The 23614-nt window shown below is 42.9% G+C and overlaps 1 protein-coding gene across 3 annotated transcripts in view; it reads left to right on the top strand.

The window, feature by feature from the left end:
- The first annotated feature begins 10562 nt into the window (after nt 1-10562).
- LOC124141404 (mediator of RNA polymerase II transcription subunit 12-like protein) overlaps nt 10563-23614 on the top strand; it is a 61325-nt gene continuing 48273 nt past the window's right edge. For 2 of the 3 annotated variants that reach the window (XM_048402242.1, XM_048402243.1), the window contains exons 1-10: nt 10576-10690; nt 12075-12137; nt 12720-12758; nt 13082-13186; nt 13455-13535; nt 16199-16355; nt 18825-19009; nt 19652-19762; nt 19896-20038; nt 21423-21690. In XM_048402242.1, the coding sequence (XP_048258199.1) occupies nt 10595-10690; nt 12075-12137; nt 12720-12758; nt 13082-13186; nt 13455-13535; nt 16199-16355; nt 18825-19009; nt 19652-19762; nt 19896-20038; nt 21423-21690 (1248 nt within the window). In that variant the 5' untranslated portion in view covers nt 10576-10594. Of the gene's footprint in view, nt 10691-12074; nt 12138-12719; nt 12759-13081; nt 13187-13454; nt 13536-16198; nt 16356-18824; nt 19010-19651; nt 19763-19895; nt 20039-21422; nt 21691-23614 lie in introns of all 3 variants that reach the window. The other variant, XM_048402240.1, reaches the window with a different exon arrangement.

The following is a 23614-nucleotide window of genomic DNA, read 5'->3' as shown; positions in this document are numbered from 1 at the left end:
ATGGGTACAATATGGAACCCATTTCTGGTGTGCCCCGCCGTGATATTGCTGGAATATTGCTAAAAGCGGCGTAAAACAATACTCACTCATTTGATGTCCCTAAAAATATCGCTAAGAGATGGTTGGTCGTTTGGTTGGTCCAGCGTGCTTTTTATGTCGACACTACAAGGAGTAAACGCACCGAGTAAAACACAAAATGAGAGCGTGGCTATATGGAGCACTCTTATTGAACGTCACTTGAATGTTGTTTTGAACAATAGCATGTCTCTATATGAGTTGTTGTTGTTGTTGCTATAAGTGTCTTAGAGGTCGTCTTCTGCCTTAGCTGGCAACACTGTTCGTATTTATACTGTTCATGAAATCCAATTTCAATTCGTGAAATAACAAACGGTTGTCGAACCAAAGTGTCCCTGTTGTACCGCTGGCAGATCGTGTGTTTACAATATCAAACGGGGCCAGCTTTTCAGGATATAGATTCCGATCGCAAAAGTTTGTTAAAAACCACATTGCAGACGTTTTCGTGAAAAAAAGTACTTATACATACTATGTGTACTTGTTACACATGTGCAAAATTACTTACGTCAGTAAATGTTGTGCACATGAAGTGGTATTAATAATCTATGACCTCTACACAAAATGACTTTGAATAAGTCCAGGGATGTTGAGAGTTTTCAATATTTTTTAGTAAAACCAGTTCCCGCGGAACATAATCACGCGCCCTGGTATTTAACACGGTATAAACCAGGTTATTGTTATTCAGGCATACCAATGAAAACCAACAGAGGAACCAAATTGTGGAATATGTACATACTTTATATAGAAAACAGCCATATATATATGGAAGATACAATGGGCTTGGGCTGTTTATAATATTGTAATCATTCCCCGTTCAGATACCAGTTGCATCCCGGTTTGGTTATAGCATGGGGTATATACAAAGATAGAGACTATTTGGGACAAGTCAAGCCAATCCAACAATCCGGAGATAATCGGTGACGACCTGGCAAGATGTGGTCTGGATTTGCAGTTCAAAATGTCTGCCGATAATTCTAGAGAATGGAACGACAAGATATCGCTGGCCAGTCAAATGTTTATTCACCATAACAAAATCGGTTCGTCTGTCATGGAGGGGCCGCGATTCACTGTGCAGAGTTGCGTCCCTTGAGCACGCCAGAAACCTATGATTGTGGGTTCGAATCCCGGTTCGCCCCGATTATGTTTCAAGGTTTGTCAGCACCATACCTGTGGGTATTCCCCTTTCCTTTCCAGTTATTGGTTGGAATTCTCTATTGATAACTGGAGCAGATGTCAATACATTCCGTTTTGATTGATGTAATAAGACGATTGTCCAGGTTAGGTCTGCCACGCCCATCTCATTGCAGCCCAACCCGTTTTAAGTTACTTGTCCCACAGTCGAGAAATTACACTTTTGATTTGCCATTCGGGCAACTTGAGATATTGACGTCCCCCTTCTGTTGTACCCACAATTTGCCTGTCTGTTCAATGAAATACTGCCTCGGATGCGTTTTAAGTCTACCATGTGTCTGATACAGTAACACCGATGTATATATGGTGCCGTAAAAGGTGACTATGCTTGTCGTATGAGGCGATTAACGGGATCGGGTGGTCAGGCTCGCTGACTCTGTTGATGCATGTCATCGTATGCAAATTGCGTGGCTCGATGCTCATGATATCAATCACTGGATTGTCTGGTCCAGACTCGATTATTTACAGAGCGCAGTCATTTAGCTGGAATATTGCCGAGTTGCAAAACTGATGATGATGTGATGAGAGAAGATGATCGTGCCACTTGGTCGAATTGTGACGTCATTGTTATTTTCCACGTTGTCGAATTGTGACGTCATTGTTATTTTTCCACTTGGTGGAATAGTTACCTCAAAATTATTTTTGAAGCCCTAATGCTAAGACCACCTTCTTTATACCATTCTAGTGCTTCAGGTTCGGCGACTTGGCTGGTTGTGTCATCGTATCCTGGCGTTGCTCGTGATGTCAACCACTGGTTTGTTTGATCCAGACTATATAATTTACAGGCCGCCTCAATCCAGATGGAATATATAGTTCTGTACACCTGCGCGATGCAAGGCGGTTAAGCTGTAACACCTGCACTGCCAGACTGTGGGTTCAGAGGGACTTTGCTGATTGCTTTAACACAGATACAGCAGCCATTTTTGTTATATCCTAAACCACTGACAACCAAACACAGTGTTCTCAGGTAACGATATTAAAACAGGTTGAGTTGATTCCCAAGTTAGATCATGTATGTTCACAACTAAATGTTCACAACGAAATCTGTAATAACTATACAAGATTAAAACAAAGTCACATGAATGTTCGTGTGAATTGGGTCGTGCGCATTCATGCTGTAATCCTCCAGTAGTCGGTGTATTGCAGATAAACCCTCCAATAGTTAACAACTAATGTTCACCCTCCAATAGTTATCAACCAATGTGCACCCTCCAATAGTTTAAACTCCATTACCCGATCATGTCAGTCGAACCGTGTTTGTGAACTTTGATAGACAAAACGTAGAAACGCACCCTCCCAATTAGTTAAGGAACTACGCTCACCATTGGTTTGCATATGCCAGTCGACGTTCGCACGTTTCACTGCAACACATAACCACAATAGTTTGGCAGGCTTTTCTTCTGCAATGAACATGCCGCCGTGATATAACTGAAATTCTGTTTGTAATAAAGGCGCTAAATCCCAAATACACGAACCGTCCCGTATTTGTGTTAACACTATAAAACTACCATGATGCCTGTCCTCTGAGGTAAATGAAACGGAGACACATTAGAAATTAAATTTATTTCAGAAAGACAACGACAAAGTTGCCCCATCTGGTAATACGAGTTTCATGGATTTTTTTGCTGCACTCTCGGCTGTAGTTGTTTCAGTTACTGCGAGAGTTGACGTTTCATCCAGAACCGCTGTAGGTTGGTTGGTTGGTTTGTTGTTTTACGCCGCACTCAGCAATATTCCAGCTATATGACGGCGGTCTGAAAATAATCGAGTCTGGACCAGACGATCCTGTGATTGATATCCTGACAACTCGATCCCGTTAGCCGCCTCTTACGACAAGCATAGTCGCCTTTTACAGCAAGCATGGGTTGCTGAAGACCTATACTACCCCGGATCTTCACAGGTCACCGCTGTAGCTGTCAACATTGCCTCAGCCGATGTAGAGGCAGTGGATGTCAACGTTTTCGAAGTTGAGATAGCAGAACCAGAGGCGGCAGATCCCAAAAGGGCACTAAACCCCAAATACAGGAACCGTCCTGTATTTGTGTTAACACTATAAAACTACCATGATTTCTGACAGAAACAACATTTGCCTGTCTTTTCTAAATGCCAATACCCTGCTTAGCTAATGACTTCATGCGAGCATCCAAGACGTTTCTCATCCCCTTGAAATAAGGAGACTCGTTAACGTTAATCTGGATATCTTCGGCGATAGTATTGCGATGAGGCGATCGCGATCAGTTCATATAACGTATTTCCCCGATATTTTTCGCCCTTTAGGTTTCGTACTTCCACCAAGAAACGCATGAGATTTTTTTATTAATATCTGTTTCACGATGCGAAAGAGCAATACTGTCGGGGTTTAACACGACGTCATCACGTAACCCATGGGATTGTCTTTCCTTGACCCGCGCTTGGAAGACGTCGACGGCCTAGCTACTCTTGTTTTCTGTGTTCTGAGAAAAAGCCGAATTACAATTTAGACTTTGAAGATCTTGCTCTGACACAGGCTTGCTAAAAGGTTAGGAATTCCAAATACTATCTGCGTCATCAATGTTATGAGTTGTAACGGGAATTTGTATGGCCTGGGGAATACTTGCTTCTACGTGTTGAGAGAGTTCCACCAAATCTGTATCATTTCCAGAAAAACTAATCTGATTCCAAGATATCACTTTTACCCACATCAAAATCTGGTACAGCCACGTCAAGTATTTCAATATGAGCATTAATGAGTCTTTCAAAATCTGAGTTAATTGCTGCCTGGTTCGAGCTCGTGTAATGAATTTTCATCACGTACAAAGACTGAAAGCTAAATGAGAAATCGCACGTGCTTTTCCGCGCTCATATTAGACGAGACCTCCAATAGTTTTGCTCGAACTTTAGCGCGTTCATGCGCGCAGTTTCAATCGATTCAGCATAAACAAGAACGACCCTCCATTATATATGCACGTGCATATTGGGTAGACATTAGTTTAACATGTATTTTGAATGGGACTTTGTTTTAAGTTGGATATAGTCCTCAAAGTCACGATTATTTTTGCACGTGGGGCAAGTTCTCGGCCTGACGGCCTCGAACTGACCCCACGTGCAAAAATAATCGTGACTTTTCGGACCATATCCTACACTTAATGACCAACCAACGTGATATTGAAACACAAGATTCGATGTAAAATTGTAAAAGGCAAAACAATGGGTCAAATCATCTTCCCGAAGTAACTGACTATAAATGTCCAGATTCCATCCTTGCCTAACTAGGCAAAAATTCCGGAGTTATATTTTGGCTGGACTGACGAGTCTGTGTATAATCAAAATCGCGTGACAATGTTCGGCAATGGTGGACGCGCTTGGCAAGAAGATAAATCTCATCAAAGAAACTTTGATCTCGCGAAGCATCTACGATGCTACACCAGGGCAGCCGGGCCATGGATCGGGTATGATGCTACACCAGGACAGCAAGGCCATGGGTCGGGTAGGAAACTACACCAGGACACCAATGCAGTCTTCTGGGCACTGCGCAACGACTGACACGACGACTGTCGCAGCTGATGAGGTCACCGTTATAATACAATTCCTCAGATGGAGGATACGTATGTTTTGTTTTCCTGGGTGGTGGTAACAGGTGTACCTCTCCTTGGCCTGTCTCTCTTCCGCCCAATGAGATGTGGTCATCCTGTTCTCTCTTAGTTATGTGTCTCACTGTCCAACGGTTTGGATGTGAATGAACAGTACATTGTTCCTTTTAGACCCATCCTAAGCCTATGTACAAACAAACAATTGTAAAAGTGTTTTTAATTTTATTTTTCAATATAATCTCCCTGCTTTTTTCAATAAACTACTCATATCGATAGTGAAGCTTTTCAATTCCAGTCAGGAAGATGTTTTCTGAACCAAGCCTGAGAAATCCACTCACGGCAGCTTTGAGATCATTGTTGTCATCACAGCGCTTTCCACGAAGCCGTTCTTGCAGTTTAGGAAGCAATCACTTGGTGCCTGGTCTGGCGAGTATGGAGGGTACGGAAGCTCATCGAACCCACATTGTCGCACAGCAGCCTTTTCAAGTCAAGGGGAGTGAGAAGAGGCATAGTCATGAAGTAGTAGAACTCCGGCAGTCAGCATTCCTGGCCGCTTTTCTTTGATGGAATCTCTCATACGATGAAGCATATCAGCATAGTATGCACCGGTAATCGTTTTTTGACTTACTGAGTAATTTAACAAGGGTCAAACCCTTTGCATACCAGAATACAGTGGCCATAACTTTCTTCACTGATCTTGAAGACGTGAATTTCTTTGGTGCCTGAGAAGTGGAATGGTGCCATTCCATGGATTGACGTTTTGACTCGGGATCATAGTGGTAGAGCCATATTTTATCACCCGTTACTAATCTCGTTTTGAATATGACGAAATCCTCCTCAATAAGCTCTAAATTGTCTCTGGCAATGTCAATTCTTTTTACCTGAAGATCAGAATTGAGAAACTTTGGCACCCAACGAGCAGATATCCTAATCATCTGTAAATGTTCGTGAATGATAGTTTCAATTGATCCATGGCTTAGACCTGTGTCTTCATCAACTTCCGCAATGGTAATACGTCTATCTGGAAAAAAATGTTTTTCTATCTCCATCTTGAATCTTCATTGTTGGAGGTTGAGGGACGTCCAGACCTAGGGTCATCATCAAGGCTTGTTCTCCCAGCCTTAAACATAGCTGCCCAACGTTTAACAGTGGGACAGCTAGGGCACTTATCCCCATACACTTGTGAGATGTGGTCATTAATTTCTTGGGGAGTACTTTTCAATAGTGGTTTTGGAAATGTTTGTTATAAACAATCTGTACAATCTGAAAGTGTATTTATCAATCCTCTTCAGAGGCTAAAAGATAGTTATCTGCAATCGTGGTCATTTTCGTTGACATTATCGAACACATTTATATATTATAAAACGTTGAAAATTCATATATACATTGAACAGTATCTGTTTCATGTAAATGTAAAGAAATGCGTACTTCATTGGCAAGATTTCAATGGTCATCCCATGATCTATGCTTCGAGAATGGGAGATATACAAAAGTTATGTCATGGACAAAATATTCACGTCAATCATAGAAAGACGATTGAGAATATGGATGGAAGTATATAATTTACTGTCCGAGTCTCAAGCAGGGTTCCAACCAAACTACTCTACTGCTGATAATTTGTTTTTTTTACAAGCTCTTTGATCTAAATATTTGTGCAAAACCAGAGGTCGTATTTATTGTGTATTTATTGATTTTTAAAAGAAGCTTTTGACTATGTTAATAGAAAACAATATGTATTTACTTATTACTAAATAATGTCATGGTAAAATGTTTGTACTTTCAAAAAACATGTATGCATCAGTCAGCGCATGTATAAAGGTCAATAATGAACATACGGACTGCTTTCCAACATCCTCCGGTGAACGACAAGGTTGTGTTTTAAGTTGTTTGTTGTTTACTTTTTTCATAAATGAACTTGCTATAGAGCTGCAAAATAGTTGCCAACGTGGGATATGTGTAACACAAGAAATAATGGACATTATGCTCCTTCTCTTTGCTGATGATGTTGTCATTTTTTCATATTCTGTAAATGGCTAACAGTTTAATGTGTTACAGAGTAACTGTTCAAAACGGAGTCTTGAAGTAAATCTGAATAAAACCAATGCTGTAGTTTTTAGAAAAGGTGGTATTGTTGCAAAACATGAAAAGTGGTTTCTTGGTTCGTCTGCCTTGAGTGTAGTCATTTAGGTCTTATGTTCTCCTCTAGATTGTCATGGTCTATGGTGTGTAAGCATTTAGCTTTTCGGGCGTCGAAAAATATTATGCTTCTTTATAATTTATTAAGGAAAAATAGTTGTGTGTCTTTTTTCACAGCATTTTTTAAGGCAAAATTATGCCTATACTTTTATATAGTTATGACATATGGGGTGCTAAGTATTACGCTGCAATTGAAAAAGTTGACACTTCATATTTCAAATGTTTTCTAGGTGTTGCCTCAAACAAGGCAATCCTTGGTGAAACAGGCCGTAGTAATATTTTTGTAGCCAGCAAATGAAGGGTTATTAAGTAATGGATTAGATACTTAGAATGATGCCTGACAGATACCCATATCAGTGTTACAAAATGTTAACGGTACTTGATGCTAATGGTAAAAAATAATTGGGTTTCAGATGTGAGAAATCTATTATTTGTTAGTGGCTTTTCATATGTATGGATTTTCCAAGATGTGGGAGATCCACAGTTATTTTTATATTCATTTAAGCAAAGACTGAAGGATATATTTTGTCAACAGTGGCACCAAAGTATTTCTGAATTACTTTATCTTAGCAATAACAGCAAAGTAAAATCATTGTTACAAACTGAAAGATATTTTACTTGTTTAAATGATAAAAGTTTAATCAGAACTTATTGTAAACTTAGACTTTCATTGCACAATTTTAATGTTAATGGATGTCGCAGGTCCAATGACGGTGATATTGTGAACTCTGTTTGTACAAACTGTTCATCCGGGGAGGTAGAGGATGAATACCATGTCTTACTTATATGTGAAACGTATTCCCATTTAAGGTATACATTTCTCCCCATGATAAATCTGCTAAACTCTGAAAATCCTGATATGATCCATGCTGTTTCTGTATATTTTAACCATGTCTTTAAAATGAGGAATGTGTAACTTGATTTAAAATATAATCATGTAAATCACGTGACAAATGTTACTTCCAATCTGCATTGTACTATGGGCCTTGATGCCTAAATTACTGAATAAACTGTCTGTCTGTCTGATATACAAAATCTCTTAGGTCAGAACGATGAAGTAAAATGTGTAATAGCCAAGATATAGAGGATGAATATCACTTTTTACTTGTCCATTGTACTCCACCGTGAGAAAAAATATTTTCCTGTATACTTCTTGAATGATCCACATATTGTGAAATTCTGACAATTGTTAAATAGTCTAGATAAATTAATAATGAAAAACTTGGCCATGTACACTCCTTAAAAAATGTGTCATGTCATATAAGGCTACAAGGTTGCGCTGAACACAGTATCTCGTGTGACCGCCCCGGGCAGCAATCACGGCTCTGCATCTCCTCGGCACTGACTGGATAAGTGTGCGCCTTTCTGCTTGCAACGCGTTGGCCAGCTGTGGGAATGTCTGCGGCGTGTTCTGACGTTGACGTACACGTCGATCGAGTTCATCCCAGAGGTGTTTGATCTGGAGATCTCGATGGCCAGGGCAAGACGTTGATTTTGGCATTATGAAGATAGTCTAGTGTGACACGAGCTGTGTGCAGTGGAGCGTTGTCCTGTTAAAACAGCTCCCTCGGGCGGTCAATGATTGGAAGAAGGTGAAGTTGAAGAATTTGATTCATCTAGCGATTTGCTTTCACATTTCCCTGAACCACAACCAAGTCAGATCTCGGTGTATAGGATATGGTCCCCCGCGCCATGATACTACCGCCACCGAATTTGTCGAATTCACGTACGCAATGTTGGGCAAAACGCTCATTTCGACGATGATAAACACGTTGTCCTCCATCTCGCCGGTGAAGAAGAAATCGTGATTCATCGCTAAATCACACTCGTCTCCAGTTTCTCTAATTCCAAGGCTGTAAAGTATGGCACCAACGCATACGTCGCTGTCGATGGATCTGTTGCAAAATAGGGACGATAACTGATCTTCTGGGTCGGATTCCAGCCTCGAGAAGATGGTTCCTGACAGTCTGGTCCAATATCCTCCTCACAACAGGGATGCGTCCTGCAGTCTCCGTAGCGATGACGTAGGTGGAACAGTCGAATGTAGCGATCCTGTGCAGGGTTGGTAACTCTTGGTTGGCCGGTTGTCGGACGGTCTGCAGTGGAATTGAACTGTGTTTATCGATCACAAAGGTGGGAAATGGTGCTGTGGTGGACGTTCAAGTGGCTTGCAACAGAAGACTGCGATTCCCCTCTTTGGATACGTCCTATGGCGATGTTCCGATTGACAGCGCTGAGTCACGGCATTTTTTAACTTGAAAAATGTTGGTAATTGAATGACAAATCATTGGCTTATGCTTGCCTTTTCATAGTCACTACCACGAGTTACGAATGCCATAACTTGCACGTGCATTTTGCTTTACTGTTTTCCTCAATGACATTTTTGAACAAACGTGAAAGCAATGCCGTTTAAGACATTGCAAATCAACATAGGCTGCCTTTTGACGCACCGTTTGTCGAATATCAGGCCACCAACATTTTCCAATAACATATATCCAATTTATATACCGGATTTTTTGTGTAGTCAGGTTCAATGAACTACATACTACCTGTGCGTTTCTTTTCTTTGTTTTTGAAGAGTGTAGATATTCCACGCACTTTTATATAGAACTAAATAATAGTTAAAACACCTCTGTCATATGTACTTAAGCCCTGTGGCCTCATAAGTACTTGAAAAGAGATTGGTTGAATTTCTTGGGGAATACTTTTCTCTAAAGTAAAAGAAATTGATGACTGCTCGGTACTCGTTCGTGCCCATTCTGTGTCCATTTTGACACGGCCCCAACAGACCAAATACACTTGCAATGGACTACTCAAACAATATACTACATTGACTAGTTCACTTTGTTATGGCCCATAGTTCAAAGTTAGTCAGGGTCATAACCTTTTGACCAGCCCACATATCGTTGTAGGTCGGCGTGCTGTAAGCTTAGTTTAGTTTAACTTCAAACTCAAGTTCCACTGATCTTGGTTCTTTATAACATGTGCATTGTCACTCAGCAGTTTGTTTTGATTGTGTTTGATTCTCAAGATTTCGTAACACTATTTTGGGTTTGGACCCAACGTGTCCAAATTTCAGTTTAGAAACGTGTGTTCGTCGGTTTACATAAACAAATTGCCCTTCACCCACACTCATAGCAATTGAAAAGTACAGTCCTCCAGTGGCTGTGAGTACAAACATGTTAGTGTGATCAGTTTTCTGCTCACTGGGCTTTTGCCACACATGATCTTGTATACAATGGTCTTTTATTATATAAAAATGTTTTATTATACTGTTATGTTCATTGTCCTGTTTTAAATCGCCTACATATGTACTGTTAAGAGGACAGTGAGAAAATTACTTACAACAGATGCTACATAAGGAACGTCATTATCAAAACCTAAAAGAGATTGCAAATGTTACACTCAAACAGAGCATTGAAATATATATGTATAAACAGATGCGAAATCTATTGCTTTAACCTTGGTTGGAGTCATAGTCCATTCACTTTAGGCGATATAAATCTTATTTCGAATTTGACAACCATTCCCAATTTTAGGAATTTCCAGTTGTAGCTGCCAAAATGGCGGCTTCTCATCCAAGCGAGGAGCACCGGCCTTTGAAAAAACCAAGGCTTGGCCCTCCCGATGTCTACCCACAAGTTCCAAAACAAAAAGAAGTGAGTATTTTGTGGAAACACATTAATTGCAACTCTTCTTTTCATCCATTATGTCTTACTTAACCTTGCAATCGCCATTACAATTGACCTAGATTTACCAAAACATTGTTGACAAGAGATTTGGTGTTTCGTCTTCCAGAGCTTCAACTGTCGTGTTTTATATTAAGTTAATTTCACTAAACATATATTTAAAGAGTCCATATGTGTCACAACTGAATAGAATAGAACCTGATAGTTTAAAATTTGTTATGTCCTAAATATTCAGGAACAACTCCGGCTAAATGCAGTCTTCATGCAAAAAGTATTTCTACTCCTGAGTTCATAGATTGTATACAGCTTTCTGTGATGTTATCTGCTGTTGGAAACGTATTTTCTGAGGATTATCATTTTATAACCAAAAGAACATGATCAAATTGAATATTCATTAAGTTATTCTTCATCAAAATGGGAGCACTGTAACATACAGGGTGCGATTATATCAATCTGTTCGCCACCCAATTGTATTTAAAACATGTCTCAAGAAAATTATTAAGTAACGTATAATACATATTTACGCATGCCACTTCGATCTCTAGGGTTTGTTGTGCTAAGGTTAAGGTATGTTACCCACAAGTCTCTTCTTAGCCATTGAATAAAAATAGTGGCTAACCTATTCTATAGTGTAGATTACTTGTGGTCACAACTGTGTTTATGTACATGGACTACAGATGCAATCAGATGTTTTCTTCTTTGTCATCTCAAGGCACACACGAAAAGTGCTGCAATTTTAATAATAGAAATATGAACTTGGTATCATAATAATGCTTTATATATACCACTCGCTAGTGGTATGACACAAAGTAAAATTATTGAACATAGGAAGAATAATGTTCTGTGCAATAATTAAATATTTTGTGATACAATATCAAATAGTGTAATCTCTGTAACCTTATATACACTGAGAACACCATCGAAAGAGAAAATACTATAATTCTTTTATTTTCTTTGAACATAATACTGTTAACAAATTATTCTTATGTCCTAAGACTGCAGTGAAAGAATCTTTGATCATTATATTTCATTTACCTGAACCTCCTAAAACATAGATCATGGTCATGTTCTGATGATTAACATGATTAATACTCATTGATATGTCTTTTATCTGTGACCTATACCTGTATCATTTATCAAGAAATCTATACATATTTCACACATTCCACATTCATCAGTATTGTATGCAACCAATAAGACATTTAGATCAATAATGTGGAAAGCAGGTATTTTGACAAAATATGTTTAATTTTAAATCAATTGGAGCAAAGGCTGAATGATCATGAAATCCCAATTACCAACACATCAGTGTAATGCAATTTCTTGAATTCACCTGTCTTGTTTTTCTGTACAGGATGAACTTGATCAAGCCAGTGTCAAGCATGGGTTCAGCAACCAGTCACCGTTCTCTGATGAGGTAAGTCTGTGTCTGGGTATTTAGGAACATTTTATAACTATCTAGTCAATTGCCTTAGTTTGCCTTCAGTCTAAAGTAGGAATGGTAGTTGAATTGTAATTCATTCACCCATAAAATAAACTGTACTCGAATAACTTTTTATCCTGCCCACCTTTTCAATTATTTATCACACTGGATATGAATTTAGTATGATAACATTTCAAAATAAAATGGCTGTCTCTAATTGTAAGAGGTATTAAAAACCTTCCAGCTGAAATAACGATTCTTTAGCCTGATACAGATTGTCAAGATGTGGCGTGAATGTACAAATCTAATGACGACATCTAGATGTTACCTCAGGAGCTTCAGGGATCAGTCTAAATCAGATCTGGGGGAACCATGGTCAAGTCATCTTAGGGTTTTAAATTGCTGTGGAGAGTTTTGTTAGGCATACCATCAATTACTGAAGTACATTTCAGAGCGGAATTAACTGTCTCAAATATGTGAGTGACAAAACAGACAAGTTTGTCACTTTTGTATCCCTGGTCATATTCTTTTTCCTCTGACCCCACACACTTCCACTGATTTGCTTTTCCACTTCAGTATGGATCGGAGAAAAATGCTGACATCAATCTGGATAAGGTAAGTGAATAATATGAAAATCACTTAGTTTTTTCTTCAAGCTTCATGTCCATATTAAGTACAGAAATGTTTTTAATAGTATATTACCTTTGAATACATAATGACATACCACTACTTTCTTCAGACAACCCTGTGATATTGCTAGTATATCACCGATGCTGCGTAAAACTATCCTCTCATCACTCTTCGCATAATCTTTGTCAAATGGATTCGCCTTGAATCTGATTGTGATTATGAATGGCCACACACAGTTTTCTCTTATGACTGTGTTCAGTATTATCAGGTAATGCTTTGTTTGTGACTGCTGTCAACTTCCTCCTCAGTTCGGGACTCAGTTCAGCTCCATCATCACCAAGAAGATGGAGATCAACACATTACAAGACTCGAAGAAAAGACAGCAACCGCCGATGAAGGACAATTTCTGGCCGGTCAGTATTAGTCGACTTATGGACACACAAACAATGCAACAATTAATTAAAAATGCCAGATTAGAGATGCTCACGCATGATTCATTCTGTGTAGATACACATCGTTTCACAAATGTGATATGGTCAGTGTGTTTTGAAAGTAATGTGGATAATGAAACCAAATATTGTAATTCAACACAGGTGCTGATCAGACTACCAAACAGCTAGCCACTACTTGCATGTTATGATGATCTTTTAACAAAGTTTGGTTCATCCTTGGCATTTTCAGGCTGCAAGAAACAAGATTGCCATGGAGGCGTGGTTCAAGGATCTTTCAGGAAACAAACCACTTGCACACCTCAGTAAAAAGGTAATTAATTCCAGGCATTTCCTCCCAGCCAGTTATCTGCAGTACTTGGTTTTGTAATGATCACGCTGCACTTGTGGTGGTTATCATGACGTGAACTTGTCTTTATACTTCTTGTGTCACCTTCTGATCTGGATTTTAACAGTGAAATCTGTAAACAAAGAATTAAAACAAATCTGGCTATGAGTTGAATATATACCTCATGTAGCTCTCATTTTCCATGGGTTTATCCATGGGTTTCAGGTCCCCTGTGTTGTGTGAAGTATGAGCCTCCTTATCCACGGGGGTTCAGGTCCCCTGTGTTGTGTGAAGTAAGAGCCTCCTTATCCACGGGGGTTCAGGTCCCCTGTGTTGTGTGAAGTATGAGCCTCCTTGTCCACGGGGGTTCAGGTCCCCTCTGTTGTGTGAAGTATGAGCCTCCTTATCCACGGGGGTTCAGGTCCCCTGTGTTGTGTGAAGTATGAGCCTCCTTGTCCACGGGGGTTCAGGTCCCCTGTGTTGTGTGAAGTATGAGCCTCCTTGTCCACGGGGGTTCAGGTCCCCTGTGTTGTGTGAAGTATGAGCCTCCTTATCCACGGGGGTTCAGGTCCCCTGTGTTGTGTGAAGTATGAGCCTCCTTATCCATGGGGGTTCAGGTCCCCTGTGTTGTGTGAAGTAAGAGCCTCCTTATCCACGGGGGTTCAGGGTGAGGTCCCCAGTACTGTGTGAAGTATGAGCCTCCTTATCCACGGGGGTTCAGGGTGAGGTCCCCAGTACTGTGTGAAGTATTAGCCTCCTTATCCACGGGGGTTCAGGGTGAGGTCCCCAGTACTGTGTGTAGTATGAGCCTCCTTATCCACGGGGGTTCAGGGTCAGGTCCCCAGTACTGTGTGAAGTATGAGCCTCCTTATCCACGGGGGTTCAGGGTGAGGTCCCCAGTACTGTGTGTCGTATGAGCCTCCTTATCCACGGGTGTTCAGGGTGAGGTCCCCAGTACTGTGTGTCGTATGAGCCTCCTTATCCACGGGGGTTCAGGGTCAGGTCCCCAGTACTGTGTGAAGTATGAGCCTCCTTATCCACGGGGGTTCAGGGTGAGGTCCCCAGTACTGTGTGTCGTATGAGCCTCCTTATCCACGGGTGTTCAGGGTGAGGTCCCCAGTACTGTGTGTCGTATGAGCCTCCTTATCCACGGGGGTTCAGGGTCAGGTCCCCAGTACTGTGTGTCGTATGAGTCTCCTCTTCCACGGGGGTTCAGGGTGAGGTCCCCAGTGTTGTGTGAACTATGAGCCTCCTTATCTACGGGGGTTCAGTGTGAGGTCCCCAGTATGATGTGTAGTATGAGCCTCCTTATCCACGGGGGTTCAGGGTGAGGTCCCCAGTACTGTGTATAGTATTAGCCTCCTTATCCACGGGGGTTCAGGGTGAGGTCTCCAGTATGGTGTGTAGTATGAGCCTCCTTATCCACGGGGGTTCAGGGTGAGGTCCCTAGTGTTGTGTGAAGTATGAGCCTCCTTATCCACTGGGGTTCAGGGTGAGGTCACCAGTGTTGTGTGTAGTAAGAATTGATGCGACATGGAATCGGATACAGCAGCCCTCAATGATGACATGTATGACATAACTATGGCTATTACTGCTAGCAGTCCTAAAAGGCGTTTATTAGATGCAGATGTTGGTGGGCATTGTGGAATCAGAGAATTCAGCTACGGGATGCGAGGCATTAAGATTACTTCATCTACTAGGAATGTGTCTGATAGTATTAAATGAATTAGAAATCTAGGCGAATGCTTGAAACAAACATTGGAATAATGCAAAAAGGCAGCAGCAGTATTGTTTCAGGTAATTGGCTATGCAAATTCCAGTGATGGTCTTTCGACAAGGGTAATTGTTCAATGACTTGTCTTTATTGCAGCAAGTTTTCAAATGTGGCTGCTTACAGTTTGAAATGGGACCATGAAAATATTGCCAGGAGCCAGGTAGCTTCCAGGGAAACATCTCAGCTTGGGGCATGTGGGGTGCTGTACATGCTGTGAGACGTCGACGATTGTTTGCACACATACCCAGAGGGGTTGATACTTATACTGTCAACAAGTGTCCATACCTTGCATCACCTAAAGCTTTCCTTCCAGTTTTAGCACCTGCGTCATGACATACAGGCAGACACAATTTTGTCAAAGTTGAAGGCACCTATGTAAATACTTTGAGTTGTGAAATAAATGTTGACTGATCAGAGTATATTTTGTGCTGAAAGTACATGTTTGGAACTGGAAAATAACTTTGACTCAACCTTAAGATCAACATATCTGATTTTACACATCAGAGGTTAAATGATGATGGATAAAGCAGGAATACACAGGGACCAATGTTTTACTTTGAGATGGCCATACTTTTGACACAACAGTGTTTGACTGTAATTGAAATACTGTTAATAGCAGCGTGATCCAGTCCATACTTAATAATTTAGAGGCTGGTGGAAAAGAGCTTAAATAATGATGACAAGACATATGTCCTTTTGCGTGTACCTTGTTGAGGTGGTTCTTGAATATAATTTTCAATGGTTTAAGGCTCTACAACTGACTATTAGGAATTGGCAGCTGTTGTGGCCATTCCTCGCGTGTTAAGCTGAAATTCAGTTCAAAGTGACGTAAACCCCAGTCAATGTATATTATTTCTGTGACTTGTTTGTTCAGGTCCCCACCTTCAACAAGAAGGAGGAGACGTTCACAACGCTGTGTGACTTCGCTGTTCCCATGGTGCGAGCAGCCTGGTACATCAAGATGACCACAGCACACAACATGGCCTCAAATGAAACTCGGAGGAAGAAACAAGCCCCGGATCTGTCCCTAGGTGAACAAGAGAGGCTACATGCCTAACAATAGGTTCTGGCCAGATGGACGGGGCTTCAGCAGCCTTGTCGATACCACAGGATTTCAATGTTTATCGTAGTCATCACAATCAAATAGTTTTTTAAATGAGTGAAATTTTACAATTGACCAACTGATGGATATAGATATAACGAACTGTCTTTTTTGGTCTGTGCAATTTTCTGTATATATACTGTATACATGCTTATTACGAACTACGGTTATAACGCCCGTGTTCCCCCTGGCTTTTGAAACTGCCAGTCCTTGTGGATAGGCAACTCTAAAAATTACCAGTCCCCACTAATTTTTGCGTCCCAACTTTCAACAAATGAAAAAATGTATGAAAATTATTTAGTTTTAATTCTTTCAACATCATGTTCAGTGCAAAGATGTCATCTCTGAAGTAACTTAGTTACGTCATTCACACAAACTTCAGACACAATTTTCTCTCTCTTTTTTTAATATTTTGAGACAAAGTCGCCACAAATGGATATTTAATCGAGAAATAGACAAGGGGAAACCCTGATGGTAACAGTCAAGCTGACTTTGTTTGAAAAATGTACTTATATCAATAACACCAATGTTTTGTTCAACAACAAAGATTTATAAGGTACTTTATTTGCCGGTCCACAGGGACTGGCAGTCACATGAATAACCGGTCCAAGCCTAATTTTACCGGTTCAAAAACTGGTAATTACCGGTAAACAGGAACACTGGAACTAGAATTAGAACTCCCTTTGAGTTTGTTATATCCGTAGTTTACTGTATCATTATTTATCAATTTTTTAACTTATCCTGCATTACTCCGTATTGCATTTACTGCTATGTTTGACAGAGAGACGAACTGTGTGAGATCCAGCTGCTGAAGAAAGTTGTCCCAACCAGCCCAGGAGGCAGCGCCCTCTCACAGTCGGCACGTGACCCAGAAGTCATGACGTCACACCAAAAGACATAACTGCTTTGTCACCTCCACGGACGGACGTACTTTGTATCCCTTGTGGAAATTAAAGCTTATTATTTGTTTTTTATATTTTGCGTGTTTCTACATTCATTATATGCTGCTACATTGTTACCTGTTATGGGCCGTGACCTTAGGGTCTTCCCATTCGTAAATTGTAACGTTTATCGCTCGTCTGTGGCTCACGTCACAGTAATTTACGGGCGCAATGTTGTTCCCGCTCCCGGCGCTCCCGGCGATCCCGGCGCCTCCGATGACTCGGCGCCTCTGATGACGCGGCGCTCCCGGCGCCTCCGATGACGCGGCGCTCCCGGCGCCTCCGATGTCTCGGCGCTCCCGGCGCCTCCGGCGCTTCCGATGACTCGGCGCCTCTGATGACTCGGCGCCGCTGATGTCTCGGCGCTCAACAAGCTTCATGACTTGTTCATGACAAGCTGATGACTCGGCGCTCCCGGCGCCTCCGATGACTCGGCGCCACCGGCGCCTCTGATGACTCGGGGCCGCTGATGTCTCGGCGCCTCCGGCGCCTCTGATGTCTCCGCGCTCCGGCGCCTCCGCATCCTCTGATGTCTTCGGCGCTCAACAAGCTCAGATCAACGAGCCGACCATCCGATCTTCTACTGCGGCTTAAGGGGCACCATCCGCAATCGCCTCCCCGGCGCCACTGCCCTCTTCTCTTGCTGCCGTCTCATAACTCGTTCCTTGCCTCCAGCCTAGAGGGCTCTCCTGCGTTTCGCATTCGCTCTTGGGATTGGTCGTAGATTTTGCCGCCGACGCCGCTGATTCTTCGATTCCCCGAGCGGGGCCCGTCGAACTCTCTGGTGTTTATCACCTCAGATTAGAGGGTTCTACTGCGTTTCGCTTTCGCTCTTCGGTAAGTTATATATTTTGGCTACACGCCTCATTGTATTTCGGTTACCTATTCGGGCGTTTCGTTTTTGCATCGACTCTTGTTTCCTGAAGACAGGAATGGTCGTAGATGTTCCGGTCATCACTTGTATGCGGTGCGGATTCATCGGACCTTGACGAGGGTTTAATATGGTTCACATCTGCAGGTATGCCCACCGGCCAAGCCGTCTGATAAAGATGCAATACGGAGTAATGCAGGTTAAGTTAAAAAATTTAGTAAAATCTAAATATTTTTTACATTTGTATACTTATCCTGCATTACGAAGTCTAAGTGCCCTCCCTTTCGCTACGCTACCTCCCCACGAAGTTTCAGATGTTATGTTTAAAGCAGTTATGTCTTTTGGTGTGACGTCATGACTTCTGGGTCACGTGCCGACTGTGAGAGGGCGCTGCCTCCTGGGCTGGTTGGGACAACTTTCTTCAGCAGCTGGATCTCACACAGTTCGTCTCTCTGTCAAACATAGCAGTAAATGCAATACGGAGTAATGCAGGATAAGTATACAAATGTAAAAAATATTTAGATTTTACTAAAATTGCGATGTGAGTGAGTTTATCCTTTCTCACTTAAATGTTTGTGCGTCACAGCATGGACACAGGCGATCACCAAGTTCCTGTATGAGCAACTACAGAAGATTCAAGATGCATATGGTGGCGGTGGCGCCCCTCAGACCAGCTTCCTCACAGCAACACAGCCCCCGGCGCAGGTCGACCTGGAGCCCGCTCTCAAACACTTCCACTACACGTGCCGCTTGGCTAAACACAAGTTTAACGTAAGTAACTCAGGCTTTAGTGCCATGTCCGGATTACAATTGGTCTTCATCAGTCCATGTTTGCCATAAGAGGCGACTTATGGGATCGGGTGGTCAGGCTCGCTGCCTTGGTTGATGCATGTCATCGTATCGCAATTGGTCCAAACTCGATTATTTACAGACCACTTTCATATAGCTGAACTATTGCTGAGTGTGGCGTTTAACAACAACAAAAACACTGGGGCTGCCTCTGTGGTCTAGTAGTAGAGTGTCTGCCCAGAGAGCGGAAGGTCGGGGGTTCGATCCCTGGCCACGTCATACCAAAAGATGTTAATAGATGGTACTTGTTGTTTCCCTTGACTGACGCTCTGCATTAAGGGGCCAACACAAAGACCGCTTGGCTCGGAGTCAGTATGCTGTGTCTGAGTGGGGTATTCATGTTAAACTGCGGCATGGTATTCTCAGTGGGCTGGCACTATAAAGTCGGCATTAGTCTGAACTAGTACAAGCAACCTCACACATAAGCACACGCACCACACACCACATACACACACACATGCATGCACATCGCGATGTGAGAGCAACAATCTTGAATGCGATGTAAAGCCCCATTCACCTCACCTCCTCTGTAGGCTAACAGGTATTTGATGTTTTGTTCTTCAGGAGGGTCTTCTGGACCACCAGGAGTTCCTCAACTGGCTCATCGAGCTCCTGGACAAGATCAAACAGAATGATGACACGGTTCTCAAACTCATCCTAGCTCAGATTGTTCAGGTGAGTGATGTTACAGTATCTTAAGAGCATCATCTCTGATACACCTCCAAGCTTTCAAAATGAGTGTTTTTAGGCTTTAAGTTACTGTTGGGAGGCATTTATATGTCAACACATTTCATGTTTTGTTTTTCAGTACCTGGATGAGGTGACACTGTCTGCACTGTTGTCACGGAAACTGGCATACTTCTGTAGTCGGAAGCTGGCCCAGCTGTGCAGTGAGTCGGGCTGCACCTCGCCCCGCACACAGTCCCCCATGCTGACTACTAATGGCAATGGGTAAGTCTTTGTCAACAAATTTAGGCAATCCTTCATTCTGATTAGGATCAAGTGGTTATCACGTCTGTTTATCAAATTGACAGTATATTCTGGTCCAATATTAAAAAATGGTCCCAGCAATGGCCATGTTGGAAATGTTGTTTATATTCGCTTCTGAGCCATTTCTGCATAAAATGTGGTATGCATTGTATTACATAACCTCTTTATTGTCATGCTACTATACTGACTGTTATTATGTATTATTTCTACCCAAACTCCTAAAACAAATCAAGTGTATAAACGTGTTGACTCACTGAACCCAGGACCATTATTGCGCACTAGACCACTTGGAAGAAGCATGCTGTACTATGTCCAGTGCGTTCTTTGCATGAATGGGAGGTGGGGGGTAGTGTGGTCGGGTAGCCTAGTGGTTAAAGCGTTCGCTCGTCACGCTGAAGACCTGGGTTCGATTCCCGACATGAGTACATTGTGTGAAGCCCATTTCTGGTGTCCCCCGCCTTGATTTTACTGGAATATTGCTAAAAGGGGCGTATAGCCATACTCACTCGCATGAATGGACACTTCTTGATTGTGTGCCTCTATGGCCTTATCCTCGAGTATCCAGTGTATCATATCTCTATCGCCATCATAGCTTTGTTTGAGAAGTGATGTCAGTATCCCTGTCTCTCTTTTCACTAACTTGGTACATATTTTCTCAACCTCATTAAAATCAGATCTTAGTTATCGCTATCGCTAAACAAAGATCTGAGGACATACCATTACGGGTCACGTCAGACCGACCTTTCACAAACTTTGACCGACCAATGGAATGACTGACAAGAAGTCGACATTAGCCAATCAGAAGGCAGCTTCCTCGTGCTTTACGGCACTAATTTCAAATTGGCGACTACGCTTCAAAACATATTTTGACAAATTCTCGATTAAAAATTTGAAACCTGAACAAAGGAACATTCTGGTATGGCTAATATATGGTCTAGATTGTATGGATTCAGTCGGTTAGCCCATAATAATCGTTCGGAATTCCCCGTGTTAAAGTTTTCAACCTTTCCATGATTAGAAATCACATTCAGACTGTCACTTTCATGATCTGGTAAGCGAAGCTCTTATTGGTCGAACAAAAGGTCGTTCTGACGTGACCCCTAATGGGATGTCCTCAGATCTTTGTTTGCGGTAGCGAGAACTAAGATCTGATTTTAATGAGATTGATATTTTCTATGTCATACCGTTCAGATCGGGCTTAAGGCGAAGCTGTGGTAGAGAATGGGTGCAGGATTTTCATCATGACTAAATGGTGACATAATACACTGAATAACCATGAAGGACCTATGTGTTACCATTGGAAGGGTGATTGTTCAACACTGAAACCATGCCAACTTTCTTTCAGAACCATCACTACAACTAGCACCAACCAGTACATCGCCAGTCCCATGGCAGTGATGTTTGCCGAGCTCAGTGGCTGCCCTCAACACCGGAGCCTCATTCTGAACCTGTCGGCCATCCTCCAGCGCCTCACACTGAAGTGCCCCACGGGCATTATATGGAATAACCTGGGGGAGGGAAAGATCACATCCTTCCTGTGTGGGTCCCCCTTGGACCATCTTGTGTGTGCCCCCTCTAGTCTGCCCATGCTGCCCGGCCCACACAATCAACAGGTCAGTGTCAGGAAGTGAGCAGGGATGATTAGAGATTCAACACTACATGCCCTTGTCAGACAAATGCTTGTGGTATTAATTTCATGTAATTCATTCGTGTAAAATTAAGCAGCTTTGGTTACCTCGACCAAGTCATTGTTTTTGTTACTATATTAACATGAATTGGGAATCATTTTTTCCCATTGGGAATGTTTGCTGACATTTGCTGCAGACATGGGGCTGAATATCAGCCCTTGAGCAGATCCATAGGTGATATGGGGTAGAATAAACCCATTTCACTTATATAGACTTGGGAGTCAAAATTGGGGATTGGGTGCTGATCCTACAGATGGGATGTGGACAGGCTGCTACCAGTACTGTGTCTGGCCAGACTGGGATGTAGACAGGCTGCTACCAAGACTCTGTCTGGCCAGACTGGGATGTAGACAGGCTGGGATTTGGACAGTCTGCTACCAGTACTCTGTCTGGCCAGACTGGGATGTAGACAGGCTGGGATGTGGACAGGCTGCTACCAGTACTCTGTCTGGCCAGACTGGGATGTAGACAGGCTGGGATGTGGACAGGCTGCTACCAGTACTGTGTCTGGCCAGACTGGGATGTAGACAGGCTGCTACCAGTACTCTGTCTGGCCAGACTGGGATGTAGACAGGCTGCTACCAGTACTCTGTCTGGCCAGACTGGGATGTAGACAGTCTGCTACCAGTACTGTCTGGCCAGACTGGGATGTGGACAGGCTGCTACCAGTACTCTGTCTGGCAAGACTGGGATGTAGACAGGCTGGGATTTGGACAGGCTGCTACCAGTACTCTGTCTGGCCAGACTGGGATGTGGACAGGCTGCTACCAGTACTCTGTCTGGCCAGACTGGGATGTGGACAGGCTGCTGCCAGAACTCTGTCTTTCAGAATGGGATGTGGACAGTCTGCTACCAGTACTCTGTCTGGCCAGACTGGGATGTGGACAGGCTGCTACCAGTACTCTGTCTGGCCAGACTGGGATGTCGACAGGCTGCTACCAGTACTCTGTCTGGCCAGACTGGGATGTAGACAGGCTGGGATGTGGACAGTCTGCTACCAGTACTCTGTCTGGCCAGACTGGGATGTGGACAGGCTGCTACCAGTACTCTGTCTGGCCAGACTGGGATGTGGACAGTCTGCTACCAGTACTCTGTCTGGCCAGACTGGGATGTAGACAGTCTGCTACCAGTACTCTATCTGGCCAGACTGGGATGTCGACAGGCTGCTACCAGTACTCTGTCTGGCAAGACTGGGATGTAGACAGGCTGGGATTTGGACAGGCTGCTACCAGTACTCTGTCTGGCCAGACTGGGATGTGGACAGGCTGCTACCAGTACTCTGTCTGGCCAGACTGAGATGTAGACAGGCTGCTACCAGTACTCTGTCTGGCCAGACTGGGATGTGGACAGGCTGCTGCCAGAACTCTGTCTTTCAGAATGGGATGTAGACAGGCTGCTTCCAGTACTGTCTGGCCAGACTGGGATGTAGAAGGGCTCCTACCAGTACTCTGTCTGGCCAGACTGGGATGTAGACAGGCTGCTACCAGAACTCTGTCTTTCAGACTGGGATGTAGACAGGCTGCTACCAGTACTCTGTCTGGCCAGACTGGGATGTAGACAGGCTGCTACCAGTACTCTGTCTGGCCAGACTGGGATGTGGACAGGCTGCTACCAGTACTCTGTCTGGCCAGACTGGGATGTAGACAGGCTGGGATGTGGACAGTCTGCTACCAGTACTCTGTCTGGCCAGACTGGGATGTGGACAGGCTGCTACCAGTACTGTCTGGCCAGACTGAGATGTAGACAGGCTGCTACCAGTACTCTGTCTGGCCAGACTGGGATGTAGACAGGCTGCTACCAGTACTCTGTCTGGCCAGACTGGGATGTAGACAGGCTGCTACCAGTACTC

Source organism: Haliotis rufescens, unplaced genomic scaffold (genome assembly GCF_023055435.1).
Source record: "Haliotis rufescens isolate VD_foot unplaced genomic scaffold, xgHalRufe1.0.p SCAF_25, whole genome shotgun sequence".
Classification (NCBI taxonomy): domain Eukaryota; kingdom Metazoa; phylum Mollusca; class Gastropoda; order Lepetellida; family Haliotidae; genus Haliotis; species Haliotis rufescens.
This window is presented reverse-complemented; position numbering and strand designations above follow the sequence as displayed.